The sequence below is a fragment of the Nematolebias whitei genome, chromosome 9, assembly GCF_014905685.2.
Source record: "Nematolebias whitei isolate Nwh7 chromosome 9, NemWhi1, whole genome shotgun sequence".
NCBI classification, from domain to species: domain Eukaryota; kingdom Metazoa; phylum Chordata; class Actinopteri; order Cyprinodontiformes; family Rivulidae; genus Nematolebias; species Nematolebias whitei.
Window position 1 is genome coordinate 38,723,336 of NC_056506.1, and position 20,797 is coordinate 38,744,132.

Below are 20,797 nucleotides of genomic sequence, written 5' to 3' on the forward strand. Positions count from 1 at the left end.
ATGACCTTTGACCTGAAAATCCAATATAGTTTTCAGTTTTTAATCTTTTGTAAATCTTCTTGGTGCCTGCTTATTGCAATAATACATGATAAAAACTAAACAAGTGAATTCGTATTGGAAAAAAAGAAAATTAAATCTCAGGCTGCTGCTTTAATCAGCTCAGGAGGAGGTTGTTGATGTAGTGGATATATAGAGCAGGTCCAAAGAGCTAATCCTTCCTTTCTGGCTCAAGTCCAACATTGCACTCCAGGGTATTTCAACCCTTCCCATTTTCAACCCAGCCACGCAGCTTCTAAGACCAAGTTTGTTATGAAAATTAAAGTACAGCTGCAGACAATGATCAACTAATGACGCTTTAAGTGGCACACGGCTGATGGGAGTGCTTGGTTACATCTTTAAAATATGTGGCCTGTTACAGCTTAGTGGGTCCTTTCAAAAACAGTCAATTTAACTTGCAAGAGAGACAACTGCTTCCTTCTTTCCAGAAATCTCTGGCTTTAATCGAAAAGAAAACATGCAGTAATGAAGATGTTCCGCTCAAAGTCCCAGCAGGAAATTAATGCAGAGCGCAGTGAAACAATGGTGCCGTTGAAATTTACTGGGCAATTACAAAAAGGTAGAGCACCGGGGGAGTGCGTCGTGTTTTAAAGTTGCAGGAGTTGAACTAATTAGAGAATAACACGGTCACTGAGCTTCGTTACAACACTCTGAACAATGCTGGCATCTATTATTGTCTGCAGTAAAATAACTACTATGATGCTGATAAGAGCCCAGAGATGTAAAAACTGGCTCGCAACGCAATGAAATAAAGAAGTGAGGTCTTATTTTGATTCCAAAATAAACAAAGATTTTAACAGAAACCTGATCATGGTAGTGACATTTAGCAGCAGCTTATGTTATTAGTCCATCAAATTGATGTTATTAGTTGTTATCCCCATAGGAAGCATTCAGACTGTTCCCTCCTACTTCCTAGTAGGCTTAAAGTTACGTTTTTATGGGTGATAATATGTATTGCGGCTCACATGTGAAACCAGAAGAGTATTTTAGTTAGCTTTATACAACCCTTTTCCTAAACCTAACCTTACACCTGACGTAGACCGCTGACCCTAAACTTAACCCCTTACTCTTGAACCTTAACCTAACCCTGATCCTAAACCTAACCCCCAGATCCTTGACTCTTAACCTAACCATGTGACCGTATTATCAGCAATAAGAATACCTTTAAATCTACTATGAGGTAGAGGAGGGGCATTCTGAACGCTACGTATGGGGATGATAACAACTAATATCGGCCATTTAATGGATGATAACATCCGAAGTGAAGATCTTTAAAGAAAAGGGTTTTTTTGTTGTTGTTTTTTTTACAGAAGTACTGTAGATCTAAACAGCTGGTTTACTTATTTGTGTCTGCTTGATGAAGGCCGATGGTCTAATTTGTTGTTAATCTTTGTGATCACAATACAATGTTTGATTTATTGAAACATTGTACCACATGTACAGATGGTCAGAGGATAAAACCCAAACAAATTATTTCAAACCATATCAGCAAGTCTGAGGTTTATACAAATAGGCCCAATACCAACCTCAAATACTTGTACTTCTACTAGTAAAAAGACCAATACCAAGAACTGATTTTACTTTTATGTTTGGTGACATTGTTATTTTCTCTTCCTCTTCACAATAGTTCATAATTGAGGGAAATTATATATATATATATATATATATATATATATATATATATATATATATATATATATATAGAGAGAGAGAGAGAGAGAGAGAGAGAGAGAGAGAGAGAGATAGATACTATTGAACTTCAGCAGAAACAACAGAAAATAACAGAATAAGTTAATTTAGGTGCTACAGATCATGAAACAACATAGAAACTTTAACATGTAAAAATGTTTCACTTAAAAAAAAAAAAGTTCCCATCAGCTTGTTCTTGTAGTTACTGACTCTTTGTTAGTATGCTGAAGCAAGAACTAGTTTCTCGGCTGATATAAAGCGAGTTAAATGGATACTTTCATCCACCCAGCGTTTAAACTCGTAGCCAACAGGGATGCCTTTCTCCTCTTTGTTGACACAGGGATGTAAAGTCCTGTATACAAGGCAAGTTAAGGTCAAGGAAGACAGAGACCAGAATAAAGAGCATTTTGTCCAGAAACTTGGAGTTTCTGTGTTCATTTGCACATTTATTTTGTTGCTTTACTTCCACTCTGGGCGATGTGTTTTTGTCATGCAAAAATTATGCTATTAAGTAGAGCAGCCATAACCCAGATTGGATATTTCAGTTTCTGCATTTTTTGTAAGAGACACTTTGATGGGAGCGATCACCACAATGGACCAATGTAAGCTGAGAACTTGTTTTTGTCTCTGCAGCTTGGACCAGTAAATGCAGTGACAGTGGATCCAGACTCACACACACACACACACACACACAAAGACTGAAAGCAACACAGGTGCATGCAAAAGTTTTCAAATGTCTGTGTACAAATGTAATTCATGAGATTACTTAGACTTTTTCTTCTTAACTTTGACGTTTATGTAAACCTCACAGCTGAACAAAAGCTTTTTTTTTTTTCCTCCACTGTTCCTTAAAGAGGACATGAAAAGTAATGAGGCAAAACATCTTTTGTGTTTTTGGCAAGTTAATTCCTGCTAATAGCACAATTTTAGTACATTCTGGAAATGTTGGTCTTGACTGACATTCAGACACACCCTTGCAAAGAAGCATGTAATGCCTTAATAACAGAGGTAAAGAAAAGATATTGTCTGATGGGGAGTTGAGATATAAAAACTAAAAATCAGACACGTCGGATCAGGATTCCTTTGGAAAGCACAAATAGTCATGGTCTTTGTAAATCAAAACACATTAAAATATCAAAACCGAACCAATGTTTACACAATCAGCAGTATTTTCAACTTACGATAAGTCAAGACTACAATCTTTGTGCTTAAAATGTCTGTCATCTGAATGTGAACAAAGTAAAACTTAAAATAGAGAACTAATTAATGAGGATAAATGTTAAAGTGCTAACATTGTTCAGGATCTAATGTAAGAAGGCACCCCTCTCTGAACCACACACACCTGGAATAGTGAGACACCATAATGTACCAAAAGGATCAAATTATTATTATGAAGTCTTTATATGAAATTCAACATAATGTCCATTAAATGATTCATACAACCAGTTTAATCCTTTTAAGAATAGAGTTTCAGAGACTACCCTGCAAACAATGCTTTCTTCTGAAATATTCTGGGGCAGAGATCAGTTTGTTGACCATTGTTCTCCTCCCTGTGGGGGATTTCTTTTTTTGGCAAACACAGTTTGCAGAGTTGCTCCTCAGGACGACCTGCAGGTCACCAGAGGAGGTGACATTAGACAGGAGGTCTGTAGGATAATGGAATGGAGACCCTCCCCTGCAGTTTGGATGTTCAGCTGCTGAAAGGAGCAGACCGCTGCCTCTTTGATGCATGACTAAACAAGGACAATTTCAAAATAAAATATCTCACCCCATCCATCCGATGTTATGTTTGTGCATCCTGTGATTCATCCTTTGATCCGTTCACCACCCCTGTCCATCTCATTGACACATCTTATATTTGCATAGTGACACAGAGAGCCATGGGGCTCAGAATTAACGTATTCGTTTAGAAGAAACAAAAATCCTAAAAATTATGTGGGTTTTTAAATTCAGAGTTGAAATTTTTAATTTCCATCTATACCTGCCTTAAAAGCTTCAACTGTTTTCATTCTGAAGTATTATCTGAACTGAATCATTGTTGAGTCTTTAAAATATCAAAATTTGTCTTCGGTTTTGACCACATGGAAACACAATTTTTACAAAACAATTGGTTTTATTTGTCATTTCCAAAAACGATATCCAACAATACAGTGGTGGTTGGATGCATCACAAACAATGAAGAGTCCAGCTACATGCAGGAGGCGAACACCTGGAGAGCTGGTGCAGGAAGAACAACCTTCACATAAATGTGAAGAAGACAAAGGAGATGATCCTAGGAGAATCTGCGGTGCGGTGGAAGTGGTCTCCAGCTACAAGTACTTAAGTGTGCACCAGAGACTCTACTTCCTCAGGCGGCTGAGGCGAGCTGGTCTGGGAAGCTCAGTCCTCACCTCCTTCTACAGGTGTGCAGTGGAGAGCATCCTGTGCTCCAGCATCAACGTGTAGCATGGAGGCTGCACAGCTGCAGAAAGAAAAGCTTTGCAGAGAGTGGTGAAGACTGCACAGAAGACTGTTGGTGTCAGTCTCCCCACCGTCACAGACATCTACACCTCCAAATGCAGGAAGAGGGCCGCCTGCATCAAGAAGGACACCACTCACTCAGCACATACCCTTTTTGGCCTGCTCCCCTCAGGCAGGAGGTTAAGGAGCATTAAGTGTAGAACCACTAGACTGAGGAACAGCTTCTACCCTGAAGCTGTTAAGACTCATGAATCCCTAACCAGAATAATTACTTTGAAATAATCACTGTAATGCCACTTGATTGTTGTTATGTACTTTACTGTAATTTATTCATGCTGCTGTATTCATTCGTACTCATCTGCTCACAAAGACTCATGTTCGTGCTGCGGTTTGGTGTATTTTTTTTGTACAAGTAGCGTATTTTTAGTTTAACGTTTTAATTAGTTCATATCTTAGATATTATTACAGCTTTTCTTTACAATTTATATTTTTGTTGGATGTTTAAAAGTTCTAGAATTGCGCCAATCAGGGTGGCTGCATGTTGGAGTAGCTCTGTTACATTCATTATGAGTTATTGCTTTTGAAAAACTTGAATTCCTTTTTTTCCTGGATGTACTGTAAATCGCTTTTTTCAGATGATTATTTACTCTGGTATCGGATGCTGTGCAGCTGGAAGGATTTTTACTGAAATCGTGTTACTTTTGGGCATTTGTTATGATGCGTTACCATGGCAACAAGTTTTTTTTTTTTTTTTACAACCAGGAGCAGCTGATTAACAACTCAAATGCTCAATAATATTTCGGCTACAGCCCCAAATCTCGAATGAGTTGAAAAGGAGGCGCTGTGGATAAATTCCCGTCAACCTGGCAGTGGTGCTCGAGTACCTGACAGCCGAGATCCTGAAGCTGATGATAAACTCAGCTCGTGACAACAGGAGGATGGGGATCATCCCCCGGCACCTACATCTGTCTGTCCGTGGCGACGAGGAGCTCTTCAGACTGCTGGGAGGAGTGACCATCACTCAGGGAGGAATTCTGCCTGGACTATGTACACAGGGTCCCAGTTACACCCAACAATAGCAAAAATATTAAGTGTAAAAAGAGACAGTATATAAAGGATCTAAGATATACGTTAAACGAATGCCAAATGGTACGTTAAAAGATCTATGACATACGCTAAACCCTAATAATGCAAAATCTTTATGGCGTATCAACAGCAGCCCAAAAATTGAGTCTGTAGTGAGAGGATGGGTATATGAATACAGCAGCATGAGATAATCAGTAGCATGAGATCAGCAGCATGGTCAATCAGCAGCACAGGTCAAATTACCACCAATCACTAATTACTTTACAGTGATTTTTTATTTTATTTTATTTTTACACTGATTTTCCTGGTTAGAGATTTATGAGTCCAACAGCTTCAGGGTAGAAGCTGTCCCTCAGTCTAGTGGTCCTACACTTAATGCTCCGCAAGTTCCTGCTGAGGGGAGCGGGTCAAAAAGTGTCTATCAAGAGGGCTAGAAAGCCTTCAAGGGCATATAGGATGTGGCACCCCTTCTGAAAGTACTTCATATACTTTGATAATTTTTTTATAGACATTTGTATTTGGTCACAGTTCTTCCAAAAAAGTTAGCAAGGAAGATTAAACCATACCATGAATCATACCATGAAAAATGTTGGATTGTATACCTGGATTATTGAGCATGGACTTTGTTGTCATACCATGAATCCATATTTTTTAAGAAAGATACTGGCATGACCTGCAGACATTTCCCTTTTTCCATACTCCATGATTGTTGTTTGAGTACTGTATTGTTTAACAGAATATCACTTCACAAATGACCCGACTATCCTTCTAAGCTGAACTAAAGCTGCAACTGTTCAATAAAAAGAAAGTACTTTGACAGATTTATCAAGATTAGTTCCTAAACATAGGATTTAAGAAAAATAATCATGGGACACAACATGCAATAATTTCATCCTAACTTTAAAAATGCTATATAAATTAAATTAGAAAAATATACCCACTCATTAGCAAGTAAGACGTTCTAAAACCAATACAGTTAGAGCTGTGGATTTTTCCCCTTTAAACACGAGGCTGCATCCGATGAGATGGAAGATAGCAGCTGAGCCTTTTTTCCAGCCTGAATACCTGGGTCTCTTTCCATTGCATACAACCAGATGATCATGGAAAGACCATAATTGATGTGGATGACTTTGTTGCCACGTAAAAACAAAGGGTGCAAACCGATTCAATCAGTAACCACTGATTCACTCACTTATTCCATGCTGGAGGTATCCAAACTACTGAGGCAGAACCAGACACATAGTTACCATATCACAGCAGGATGGACAATAGATTGATTGTACAACGAGTTAAAAGCTTAGAACAACAACACCTGCTTCACTTCTGGGTTTCTTTGTTGGTGAAACTCAGGTCTGGCTTTGAGTGGATGTGCTTCATGGTAATAATCCGCTTCCCTACGAAAGCATCTGTGCTGCCAGATAACCTGCTCTCCACAGAGGTGCCATTGTCTTCAGGTGAAACCCAAATCCTGCACCTTGCCAGCAGCACTTTGAAATTATTCAGACATAGTGCAGTTTCTCAAAGCTGCAGAAAGGCTGGCCCAAAATTATACTTCAGCTCCCACGGCCTTAACCTAAAAGTCTTTATTTCTACCAATGGCTGCAGCAGATGTAGGTCTGGTAAGATCGTCAGAGAAGCAGGAAGACGGAGTTACTGCAGCAGCAGGAGTGGGAGGACCACTTTGGCCTCTAAGATTACACTGGGTCATAAGCAGTATTTCACTGGGTAATAAGCAGTATTTCACTATCACTCCTAGATGGCTTTGATGAAAATAAGATGAGTTTTTCTGAGAAAGTTGGAAGAAAAAAAAAACATGACTGATGAGGGATGCTGGCTTGTTAAATCTAAACACACGGGGAAAAACACTTAGTTGAGATGCAGAAATGTGCTGCAGAAGTGAAACTTTGTCATGATTCAGCTCGACTTCAGCAGATCTGCGAGCAAGTTTTAATGCAGAACCAACACATCTAAACTTGACTTGTATTCATCATTATTTTCAATCTCATCCTGTCAGGAGCTAGAACAACCCAGTAATTCCGGAAAAGCATAATCAGCCTGAATCAAGCTTGATATCAGGGACTAAGGGCTCCTGTGATTAATCTGATCCGTCACAGGTTTACTGGTGGCAGGAGCAAGACAAAACGAATCTGCTACTTGACAGGAAAAAATAAACCATAATTCCAGTTCTTACTGGTTATTGAATTTGTGCAACCTCATAACAGGTGACAGATGAGAAAGTGATCAGTGAGCTGGATGTTTTTCTATTATTCAGCAAGCTGAGTTTGGAACCCAGTAAAACTGGTCGCTGAACAAAGGCCTGACAGATGGGCTTCGCTGGAAGAGAGACGGTCAAATTTATTTCTTAAAAGCAGGAATAGATTAGGCCATAGCACACTGCACATAAACCCAATGTAAATAGTCGTCCACCATAAAGGTGAAAGTTATTTTATCTAATTGTGTGTCACTAGGATATTTCCTGATGCACTTGATGAATTCAAATGAAACTTTCATGCAGTAATCATCTACAACTGTTCAACTTTTGGAGTCAACCTCATTCAAGATGGCTGCCACAACCAACTGACCTTGAAGAAAACACAAAAATGGCTATAACTGTCAACTTTGGTGTGGTAGTAGATGAGAAACACACCGAACATGGTCCTTGAGAGCCAAATGACTTGTTTTGTTTTTGTCTTTTTACTTTGCCTATTTGCAAAATATCTCGTGATCTCAGATACACCCACACCAAATCACGAGATCATCAGATATTTTACTTTGCCTGTTCGCAAAATATCTGATGATTTGTCGTGGGTGTATCGGACCTTCAAAATCAACACATACTTTGACCATTTTATCTTTTCTATTTTAAAGAGTAGCTTCAAACTAACAGGTTGACGCAAGTTTTTACCTTTTGAAACTTTAATTAGTCATCTGGGCCCCACCTAACCAGGGAGATGTTGTTTAATCATCATGCCAGGGTCTAAAAATTGTTGTATTTATCAGACAATAATTGCATGCAAGTCCTAATGACAACTGAGGCATAAAGCACCACCTGCGAGTAAGGAGGGTTTTTTTTTTTTTTTTTGCTTTCATGCTTGAAGAATTTCCCCTTAAGGCCTTAAAGGAGCTTTGTATCTTTGTCACTTTTTCCAGGCCAGAAAAGTCTACAGAAGCTGGTCTGTGAGCCAGTTTAAGAGCTCAGCAACATGCTGAAGATGTTAAAGGTGTTTCCATCCAACTGACACACAAACCTGTAGCCAAATTTGAGAAAGATTGCCAACATGAAGCTCATTTGGCTGTTATATTGGAAGGTGTGCAGGCTGTGATGTAGATGTAAAAGGTAAGATTATGGCTCACACCAAGACTTTTGGTGTCGTTTCAGCTATTTGCCACCTCCCGACATGTGTTGTTAATCACCTGTGTCGCTATGAGCCACTCACAGGTGAATACGTGACACAAGCTGAAGGCAAAAAGTGTGCAAACAGATGTGTCTGTGCATGCATCTGCAAGAGCCATCAAAAACACAGCTCAAAAACAAACAGAAAATAAAAGCGTGGACACATTTTGAACATTTCTGTCACTATACTGACGGTTTGCGTCTTACTGCCTCTGCTTCAAAGTTCACTGATTTCTTGGGAATTCTGTTGGATCATTCTCGCTCAAATGGATCATGACCATTTTTCATTAAAAAAAAAATAATACAGCTATGACTTTTCTAAACATAATCTATCAAGGCCTATTTGGGAAACAAAGTTCAAATCCAGCCATAATACACTTAAAAGTATTGTTGATTTATGGACCTGAACTAAAAATCACAAGGACAGTAAAGAGTATAACTTTCTTTAACGGTTGCGGGGCGGCTGTGGGTGAGTGGTTAGAGCAGTCGTCCTCCAATGCAAGAGTTGGGGGTTCAATTCCAAAAACAGTCACATGCTGAAGTGTCCCTGGGCAAGACACTGAACCCCTCATTGCCTCCGATGTGTGTTCCATTGGTGCATGAATGTGATAAAGCTCTGATTAGTCTCTTTAGAATTTGTTCAATTAGGTTTGTAGAAGTAGAGTGCTGTATGAATGGGTAAATGAGGACACAGGTTGTGTTGTAAAGTACTTTGAGTATTTTTATAATATAGAAAGGTGCTATATAAGTACAGTCTGTTTATTTAAAATGAACAAATTGCTCAAACTTATACAATAAACTGATGTGGATGCTTAAGTTCTGAATAAATCCATGAATAAACCCCAGAACACACTGCTACAAGCTTCAACTGCCTAAACAACAAATTATTATTTTGTTCTGTGACACAAACTTATCAAGATGTACAACATCCCCATCACTGAAAACGTATCTTGTTGAAATCAAGTTGTACACCAGGGGAAAAACTAATTATGCAAAAGAAAAGAAAAAAATCATCAGTATCTTTGACCGATTCCCCCAAAATCTGATTTGTTCAGTGGTCCACATATCTTAACCCCCCCCCCATTGGCAAAGGAGCACATCTGATGTGTTGTGTTTTTGCAGAGAATCATTAATGGTGATTGACATTCAGAGGAAGTTTAACGTGCGCTGCTGTTGCTGAACACACCCGTTTCTGGAGGAAGAGAGCTGAGCAGCAATCAGTGCACGCAATTATGATCCAAGGGAAAAGGAAGTTCCAGTCATTAGGGAGTAAAGTGATGCTACTGGTCACTTTCTCTCCTGACATCTGCAGCTTCAGGAGGCCCGAGTCCCTCAAACAAACTCTGAATAAATCTGTGTTTTTAAATTTCAGGCAAACATTAACTCAAGAGTATTCTGAGATAAAATTTAATGAAATGAAAAGAGGAGAGAGAAAAAAAACAGAATTGAGAGAAAAATAGTGACCTTTACATCAGTGATCACACAAACATGCAAGAGGGAGAAAATTAAAAACAAATAAAAGATTTCATTCTTTCATCAACCCCAATTTTTGCAAATTCATTTTTGCAAGACAGATGAAGATGTACTTGTATTTAAAGCTAACCGTCTCAAATGATAAATAAAAACAGCTGTTTCTACTAATGTCATGCAACAAGATGTTCAAAAGGTAAAACCTCCGATCTAGGTACAACATTGCTATATGACAAAATTATGAAAATAAAATCACTTTTAGACTGTTTCAACAAAAGCAACAAAATACCTCAAACGCAGATCAGTTTGAATCAATCTAATTCATGAATTAAATATATTATAAATATAATTCACAAGAGCAGTTTTGAAAAAGGAAGAATTACACCAGCAAATTGCTCAATCAACGTCCCCTCCCATACGGGTTGGATCCTCTCAGCCAAGATGCTCATTAGTCTAATTAACTAATTGGCAATTATTACGTCCGTTGCATTGCGCATGCGCGAGCATTCACGCTCATTATCCGCTACTTTCACTGCAGAGTAAACTTGTTTTCTAGTCATATTCTGAGACTTTAAGCAGGTCAGAGTGAACAGCGGGACTGTGAGAAACTTTTCCTCCCTCCTGCAGGATCAAATTTCTCTTTCCCTCTCTGCGGTTTCGTGACCAGCCTGGGATTTTCTCTCAGATTTATGTAAATGTTGAACAAAAAAATTAAATAAATCAGCTCTCGCATACCTTTCTTTTCCGCCTGAACACGGCAGTCCAAGTAGAGCAGAGAGGTGAGGCTGATCCAGAGGAGAAAACGAGCAGCCATCGTGTCTTTTAGGTTTTTTTTTTTTATTCTTTTTTTCTCGAAGCTCCTTGATGAGAAGGAGTCACTCCATGTCGACAAGACGCGATATTCCGACTGAAACGACTTGAAACGAGTAGTTCTGTTAGTAAAGACTTGTTTCTCCTTCTCCGAGAAAGTCAAACTTTGACAGCTCCTCCTCCTGCGCGCAGATAGATCTTCAGAGGCTCAAACAGCGCGAGGACAAACCTCTGGCTGATGTGACGTCACCAGCAGGAGGAGGAAGGACAGATGCGCCAAGCTCAGGTGAACACACACACATTTCTGCAGAAATCCTCTCACTGCTGTGTGTCCCAGCCTCAGGAGACATGACTCGGCACTCACACATGATCTGTTGGAAAATGTTACACATTTGAATAAACTTCCTGTAGTCAAGAAAATAAAAATGCAAAAAAAAAAAAAAAAAAAAAAAACACCAGGAGTTTAATGAAGTCAACTTTTATGGCCCATTTCCTCTGCTGAAGATAAGCTTTAAGGGCACAACACTCACCCAGGAGAGCACAGCACATTTAGCTTCCTTAATGTTTTATTTTAATTAATAAGTCACTTGTGTTGTGGATTATGTTAATTAAAGGCCATTCTGCATGGATATCACACACCACCTTTCAAGATTTAAATCAAATGGTCCTCTTATTTGGCGAAGGAACCTTTAAGTTATATGCATGATCTTGTGTTGTGTGATGTGAGATCTCACGAGATGTCATCGTGCTCAGAGTTTGTGCTGTGGATGACTCTCAGCTCCAACCACACTGAGTTTTAGCTCAACATTAGTAAAAAAGACATATTTAGAGTTGGGCTCCAACAGGGCCGCCCATTGATTCTGTTCATAACTTTTATGGACAGGATTTCTTGGTGCAGCCGGGGAACAGAGTGAGTCTCATTCATTGGCTTCAGGATTCAGTTTCTGTTATTTGCAGATGATTTGGTCCTTTTGGCATCATTGTGCCATGATCTCCAGCTCTCGAGTGTTTTGCAGCCAAGTGTGAAACGTCTGGGATGAGGATCAGCACCTTCAAATCTGAGGCCATTGTCCTCAGTCGGAAAAGGGGGGATTGCCCAATTTGGCTTGGGAGTAAGATGATGTCTCATGTGGAGGAGTTTAAGTATCTCAGAGTTTTGTTCACAAGTGAGGGCGGAATGGAGCGTCAGATGGACAGACAAATTGGTGCAGCTTCTGTACTGTGGACACTGTGCCGGTCCGTTGTGGTGAAAAGGGAGCTGAACTGCTAGGTGTAGCTCTCGGTTCAGTGGTCAGGCTGCGTTCCTACCCTCAGTCATGAATTTTGGGTAGTGACAGAAAGAACGAGAACGCAGATACGAGCGGTCAAAATGAATTTTCTCCACAGGGTGGACTCTTCATTAGAGAAAGGGTGAGAAGTTCAGTTCTCCGGGGGAGACTGAGTAGAGCTGCTCCTCCACATCAAGAGGTTAAAGTGGTTTGGGCATCTGATACAGAGGCCTGATGGACATTTCTCAAGGGAGATTTTCCTGGCATGTCCACTTCAGAAAAGACCCTGAAGATCCAGGACATGTTAGAGTGACTGTCACTCTGTTGTACTTAGAGCGCCTTAAACATGGCATTTAGCTGTGGTGCTAAATCCAGCACATTTATATTCTTGGAACATTTATTAATGTGCACTGTCCTTTTAGAAAAATGCACAAATTAATGAAACCTTCCCAGAAGAGCTGGAAGAGGTGGCTGTGGAAAGAAACGCCTGTGCCTCCTTGCTCAAGCTTCTGCCCTCACAACCCAAGATTTAGAGGTTTGATCCTTTTTCCAGTGTCTACAGGTCATTACAATTTTTCTACTTCATTTAGTAACAAGAAATCATTAAAAAAATAAGCAAATTTGTGACTAAAATGAAGCAACTCAAAATGCAGTGGTTGAATCAGGGATACACGTCCACTTGTTAGCTTTGGTCACTTATCATGTCTGCAGAAACTAGGATCTCTGTAGTTAGTACCTAACAATGATGACTCATCAATCAACCTTTATTTATACAGGTAAATCCCATTGAGCCTCGAGGACTCATTTACAAGAGAGACCTGATTTCAACAAAGAAAGATGACAACAATGGACAACAGCAACAACAATAAACAGTTATAAAAAAGCATACTACATTTTTATTTTTTTTATTATTTTTTTTTTCATGCAGGATGAAGACAAACTTGACTGAATTTCCACAAACTTGTAGAGTCAGCTTCTAGTTGTGGCATCTTATGATCAGTTTCCTTTAATATGTTTTCTCTTATCTGTGCATAAATGACACCAATCTGTATATTCACTGACAATTTCTCAGCCTATAGGATCAAAATCTAACTGGACACCAAAATGTGTTTGTTGTTGTCGTATGCTTATCAGACTCTGTGGGGACAGAAGGGAAAGAAATAATTTCTCAGCCTGGTGTTTATTTCATTATGGCTGCCTAATGGCACTGCAAATCGTCTTTGGTCGTACTGCTGGAGGAAGGGAGTTGTGCTGAGTGAAATTAGGGCCATACTCTTTGAGAAGACATTGCCTAATGTGAGGCTAAGGTTTCAGACGAGGCCGTGAGAGCATTTTTCTATGTTGTGGATGTGATGCAACTGTCATTTTGAGTGTTTTAACCAGTAGTGGGAACAGTTCCACTAATCCGCTAACATCTAATAGCGGAACAAAAGAAAAATTATTATTAGCAGATTAGTGTTTTTGCTAACTTTGGAAACCGTTAGCTGAATTAGCTTCCACTACATTAGGTTTTGGTCAACTTTTAAGTATGCTAACAAAAACCCCATGCTTGTTCCTGTCAGATGTGGGCGAGTCTAAAAGAGTCCGTTAGGCACCCTATTGGCTTATGTGTACATGTGGCAAGACATGATTGGATGATGCAGCTTCAACTGGAAGGAGACGAAGACATGTGGCACAGACTGAGTAACAGCTGCCTTAGAAGTTAGCGGTTTAGCATCAGCGTCTACAATTTTAAGGTCCACAAGTTTAGCGATTTAACGTTAGTTAAGGTAATTCTTTTTAGTTAGCGTAATATGCTTTAGCAATGCTAAATTGTTGGTTAGCTGTACCCACCACTGGTTTTGCCTGCTGTCATTGCCAAACAGATAAACGTGTAACATTATAACAGAGGAACTGAATCGTTAACTGAAGGAACTTGGTCAAAAATCCAAAATTTGTACGAAGTTTTCAAAAACTATAATGGATCATCAAAACTAAATATTGCTTTGATCATTTTTGTGAAAACATACTTTAGGTCTCACTTCTTGGTCATTGTTTTGATTTTGGTTCAGGGTTTGGTTTGAATCAGGGCTTAATTTGAGCTGGATCCTGCTGGAACAGGATCCAGAAACACTCTTATTTTGACAGGAAGCATTCCGATAATTTTTTGTTAGGATCCAGCTTAGATCTGGTAACTCTCAGATTTGCTAACAATAAAGTTATGAACAATGAAGGAATGAAACTCTTATTGGATATGTAAACTGAAAATAAGTACTTACTAATTTTAAACACAACCGAATATGATCTGCCTCTTCTAGTAGCATTTCCGCGTCTACACTTAAAAAAAATCTCTGAGCCTAAACAAGTGGTTGGGGTGAGTACCGAGCTAACCAGACAGCCGTATGTTGGCAGGGGCTCACAGGCAGCCTCAGGCTGGAGGTTCCATCCAGATCTGAACTTGACGGTTCAGGCAGAAGTGGAGAGTTTACAAATGTAGGTAAACGTAGATGTTTAACAACCTGTTAAAATACATCAAAATGCAGGATATTCCTCTTCTCGGAGCCTCAGATCTTCCAGTCAAAGGCTGTTAATGGTCCCATGGACTCATTTTAAGACCAGAGGGGATAAAACTTTTAGGGCTGTGGCCCCCAGACTGTGGAAGGCATTCGCTCTGACTTCGTGCTGCCTTGATTCTCTTAATACTTTTAAAACGCAGCTGAAGACACATTTGTTCAGATTGGCTTTTAATTAGTTTTATTTTGTCATGTCATACGCATGTTGTTTTATCGTTTATCTTTTGTTTTTATCTTTTATCTTGTGTTTTTATGTCTTGTATTCTGTAAAGTGCTTTGTGGTTTCTGCCCTGTAAAAGGTTCTATATAAAATAAAATGTACTTACTTACTTCATCCATCCATTATCTTTACCCGCTTATTCCATTTTGGGTCATGGGGGTCGCTGGTGCCCATGTCCAGCAATCACTGTGTGAGGGGCGGGGTACACCCTGGACGGGTCGCAAGTCCATCACAGGGACACACAGAGACAAACGAGACAAACAACCATTCACTCTCTCACTCACACCTAGGGACAATTTAGATTTACCAATCAGCCTAACATGCATGTTTTTGGTCTGTGGGAGGAAACCGGAGCACCTGGAGAAAACCCACGCATGCACGAAGAGAACATGCAAACTCCACCCAGAAAGGTCCCCAGACCGGGGTTTGAACTAAGGACTTGCTCGCTGAGAGGCAGCAGCTCTACCAGTTGTACCACCGTGCGCTGCTGCTGCTACTTACTTACTTACTTACTTACTTACTTACTTATATTGCATCTATTTTATTCAAAATTTTCTGGGAGCGGAACCCCAAAAAGGTGTTATATGAAAAAAAATTTACTTACTTACTTATATTGCATCTACTTTATTCAAAATTTTCTGGGTGAGGACCCCCAAGACCCCCCATCCCTCATAGACCCGCCCACTATTTGTGTTACAGCATCAATCTGTTTACAAATTAAACCCTGGTTTGAATGACATAAAACAAAGTTTGTCCTCCAACTGATACAATGGGAGCTCATCAAACCATAGAGGACCTGAGAAACACAATAAATTAAAGGAATGCATACCGTCCACTTGGTTTCATGCCACAAGTTCCAACTAAAATCATCTTAATGATGAGAAGCAATGTAGTTGTTGCTGTTCTGGTAAAACCTTGTACATGATGCAATTTCATGTGAAATTGTGAAATCCCATGTTAAATGTTAACACTTGTAGTCGGTGTTGATGATTCTCAGCTACTGCCAGACATACTGTAGCTCATTATCTGTAAAACTGACATTTACAGACAGTTTTGTGTTGGCTAAGATCGATTAGCTGTGGCAGCCATCTTGAAATGGGTTGACTGTGTAAGACAATCAGTTGATGTGCTTCCAGGGATGACTCTCTGAAAGTTCATTTAAAATCTGTCCAGTGGTTCATGAGATATTTTGCTAACGCTATAGAGCCTCAAACACTGACACAGGCAGAAACATTGTTTTGCTTTTAGTGGCGGGTGATATTCAATGTCAATGTATAAAATCTTTCTCGAAGAAGAATATCTTGTTTGTCGTTTCAGTTTTTAGTGTGCCTATGTTCATGTCTGGTACAAGAATCTGTTCTCTCTGTACTGCTGGTCCAAACGAAACAAACAGAATAATGACCTAACGACTGAGGATTCAGAATAAAGTGAAATGAAGAAACAAAGTAAAGAATGTAGAAAGGTAGAGGGGACAACGTTTAATTAGCAAGATGAGAGATGACAGCTTTTGGCTAAGAAAATAAATCTGTCCCATCGTGAAATACTCTTTTTTTTCCACCATTTTTACTTTTAATGAGCTCTGTTTGTATCTGTGGATAATCTGTAGCATTATAAATGGGTGGCATTACCACAGCTCATATTTCCAGTCCTTTTACAATAACAATTAGGGCCAGGCATGTATATGACACTCCTTCTGTTAACATCCCTCTGGGTAATATTTATACAAGGACTCTCATTAAGTGCTTCAGTGTGGCAGAACAGTTATGCAGCCGTGGGAGGTGAGACAACTTGTTATCCCACAGATCTGCTATCTGAGGTGCATGACGGGACTCGGCTGGAACCAGCAACCTCCCGGTATTTGTCAAAGCATGCAGGGGAAAACGTATGAAGCACCATCGCCGCTGCAGCCACCCCTCGCCCATGTTCTTGTTTACGATGGAGCTGAGATGTTGCTGAAGAAGCAGAGAGGAAGAACATCAGCTGTTGGGTTGAAAGGAATTTTTTTATCTATTGACACTTATACAATTTAAATGTAGATGTTTTGTTTGATTATTGCAAATATATGTTAACATTTTAGGCATTAGTCATATGGGCTCTCCTAATATGAACTGTAGGACAAAGTACCTCTTCTATGACGCTTATGGCGTTTCTGTTGCAAAAAAGTCAAAGTTATCCAGCCTCAGATTGTACAGTATCAAAACAAGTTCTTTATAAAAATACTAAAATAACATACTGTTCAAAAAATAAATCATAAACAGTGGTTGTAAAACATAAAACATAAAAAAAACTGTTGTTTTAGGCTCAAATCTGTTGATTTACAGTACATATTTTTTTGTTTGTTTGTTTGAACAATTTTATTACAAAATAATGAACTTAGCTAAAATAAATCTTTAAATAAATCAGATCTGGTGTAAATGTCTTTATTTGATGTGCTGAATTAGGACACTAGAGATAAATGCTCGAGTTGCAGAACAAAACGGGCACATTGTTTCCTGCAAAACATGAAACACAAGTATGACACAAAATCAAATCTATTCCATTTCAAAAATCTAATCACATAAAAGACAAACAGAAGGCGAAATAACTGCAGTACATTAATGGATGGAGGATTACCCTTAAAACTAACAAGCAGAAATGTTTAAAATGTTCCATTTATTTATTTATTTTGTGTCAGGAAATATTGCTGAGTTGCTGAAACCTTTTTCCTGGACAGATTTATCTTTATATAAACTGCATGATTTCAGACATCTCTCGGCAGTATTTCAAGCTCTTGTCGCAGCGGTCAGATTAGATTTCTATCTGGTTTGAGCGACTCCAGAACAACGTTCATAATAAGAGCAGTCTGAATGCTGTTTTCAGCGGGATGGTTTAAAAGCCTCGGGCGCTCACTGCAAACTGTCAGGCATCTATTAATTAACTTTAATTAGGAAAAGCCAGCAACTTTACCTCCTTTCTCACCATCTGCCCGCCTGCAGGTAATCCTCCTGCAGCTAAAATCAGATAAATGCAAATAGTAGAATGTGACATTTGTTTTAGTGATGCAGACCTTTAGTTTTGTCATGCATGGTCATATTTCCCAGTTTTTCATTTATCCTGAGCAGGGCCCTCTTTGGCTCTAAGCCATGTTCTCCTGCCAGAGCATGCAGTCTCCATGGCATCCCAACCCGTTACACAGTAAACACCTGAGCGTAAATGAATGAGCTTGTTTTAATCTGATAGGGATCCTTTTTTATTTTCAACTTGTCAATCTGTCACTTCCTGTTTCACGGCAGAACAGCTCGTTCTCGATTATGAGTAATGTCGATAATAGTTTAAAGGTTAACCTGAAGGTCATCAAGCTTTAAGATCTCAGACTGAGAATACGGAGAATAAAATAATAAATAGATTGCTTAAAGTGTTAAAGCCAGAGAGGCGTTCACTATAATACCAGATCTAAAGCAAGACAAAAATCAATGTTTTAGGAGTGTTTTAAATGCAAAATTTCTAATTCTAAATTTATTAAATGAATGCCTGTTTAATTAGTAATTATATTAAAACTGTATTTTAAATGTTGTCATGAGAAGAATACAAAGTTGTTTAATCATCTCATTAAATGTACATTTTTATTGTTGATTAGTTTGATTAGTGCAGGTTGTGACTAGTGTTTTTATTAAATTAAATAAAAAAAAAAAACTTCTTCAAGCAGCTGCTCATTCTGTTAAATCCTTCCGAATCAGAGATTGGACCGAACACGGCCACAGGGCGTTGTGAGTCATTCACAGGCATGAATGGACGGGAACCTGGAGGTTGACTAAAGTGGGCAGAGCCACGTTTGGACTCAGCCAAGAGAGAGATAGAACTGCTTGACTCAGCTCCATTTCTGTTAGAAAAGTGAACGAATGACTGGAACTGTGGCTGTGATGCAGGCCGTCTCATTGGAGCCGTGATACAGATGTTTTATTTTTGTTACCACTGACCAATTGGGAAAAGGGATGGATTCAAGCCTAAATGCAAACCAGTTGTCTTGATCCCCCCTCAAGGCCTGTAAAAGCTCAAAAATGCAAGAACTGGGCCAAATTCTGCTGTTTTCCTGGTTGTAACAACCCATTTTTCCACACATTTTAGAAAATCTAACTTCTGCATCCTTTGTGGGGTTTTTAGCCACTTTTATATCAAAACGTTCCTCTCATTCAATAGATGAGTGTTAGTTTTTGTAACTTTTGTTCATTTTATTTAACTTTATTTACATTTTTTTCCCTATAGAAACAAACGGAAATCTCAAATTCCTTCACAAATGTTGTCATCTGAAACCTATTTCAGCTAAATTGTTTTATTTTCATCTTTTTTTGTGTGTGTTACTTTTTGGTTTTATTTGCCATTCACTTTTAGTGAGCGTCTTGTTAATTTAAGGTTTTAACTACACATAGCCTTTTGCTACTTTTAGCTTTTGCTAGAATATTGGCTTTTGGCTATTGTTTTGATTTCATTGGCTTTAAGCGTTTTGCATTTTTTAGCTGTAACAACTCAGTTTCAGCTTTTTTGATCTGTCGCACCAACCAGAGGTTTGTCCTCACTTCATTTTCACAGAAAACATATTAGTCTAGACTTAACTTCCATTGTTAGTTTGTATTTATTTATTTATTGTAACTCGAGCTTGCTTAAAATACTCTTTTGTGTGGTAAAGCTCACAGATTTTCTGCCTGTCATATCTAATGAAAACCATCTTCTCTGCTCATTTTGAGTTTATCTGGAGTGAACTGAGGTCCCACTTTGTCCTGCCTTATTTCCTGGGTGAAGAATAAAATGAAACACTGCCATCTGGTGGCTTATATTGCTCATAGCAGGAAAATCGTTATTTTTAAAAACTGGAAAAATTAAACATGCTTTGAAAAGGTGGGGGTGGAATTGTGAAAAAAAAATCAAGATAAAAAAAAAAAAAACCTAAGTTGAGCTATTGAGCATATTTTGCTTCTTTAGTAATCTGAACTTCAGAAGGGCGAAGCGGGTAAAAAATCCTCACAAATTTGCTATAACTTGATAAATGTTAAAGATAATGGACCAAAGGTGTGGTTGTAGCTGAGACTGATCCCACCACATGTTCTGAGCGCTCAAAGATTGTTCAATTTACATGTTTACATTTTTGCCATTAAGTCCGTGGGATCAGTTTTACCTGTTAACAAAATAACTCACGAGTCTCTGGACGAATATTGCTGAAATTTTCAGGAAATAATCAATGGATGTCCATGTAAACCTGATGACCTTTTAGGGCCGACCCATTTCAAGATGGCCGACAAAGCCAACTGATCTTAAGAAACACAGAAATGGCTCTGATTAGGCCAATTTTAGAGATTCTGAACTTAAATTTGATGTGGTAGTAGCTGAGAGTCATTCCCAACACATTAATTGCTACTCGTTGCACGGAATACTTGCATTAAAACTGAGCATTAACAAGTGGACTCAATCCTGTTTGTCTGTTAGCAAAATATCTCATGAACCACTGGGCGTATTTTAACCAAATTTTCCGCAATCAACCACTGGATGTACATCTATAACTGGTTACCATTTGGAGCCAGCACAATTCAAGACGGTTGCAACAATTAATCAACATTACCCAACACAAATCCGGTTAGAAGTCAGTCAGTTTTTCAAATATTGAGCTACAATTTTGGGTGGTAGTCACTGAGAGTCATGTACAACTCTTACTTTAATTTAAACTCGTGAATGCATTTTTTTATTTTTTATTTTTATGTGAGGTATTCGTGCAGGGTTGTGCCTCCCTCTCTTTGCGCTCCTCTGTGGGGCAGCTGTGCGC

General features: G+C 38.9%; 1 protein-coding gene across 1 annotated transcript in view; it reads right to left on the bottom strand.

Annotated features, from left to right (window-relative positions):
- Positions 1 to 11,187, bottom strand: part of egfra (epidermal growth factor receptor a (erythroblastic leukemia viral (v-erb-b) oncogene homolog, avian)) — a 55,831-nt gene extending 44,644 nt beyond the window's left edge. The window contains exon 1 of the mRNA XM_037682327.1: positions 10,892 to 11,187. Within this exon, the coding sequence (XP_037538255.1) occupies positions 10,892 to 10,970 (79 nt within the window). The 5' untranslated portion in view covers positions 10,971 to 11,187. The remainder of the gene's footprint in view (positions 1 to 10,891) is intronic.
- Between the last annotated feature and the right edge of the window lie 9,610 nt (positions 11,188 to 20,797).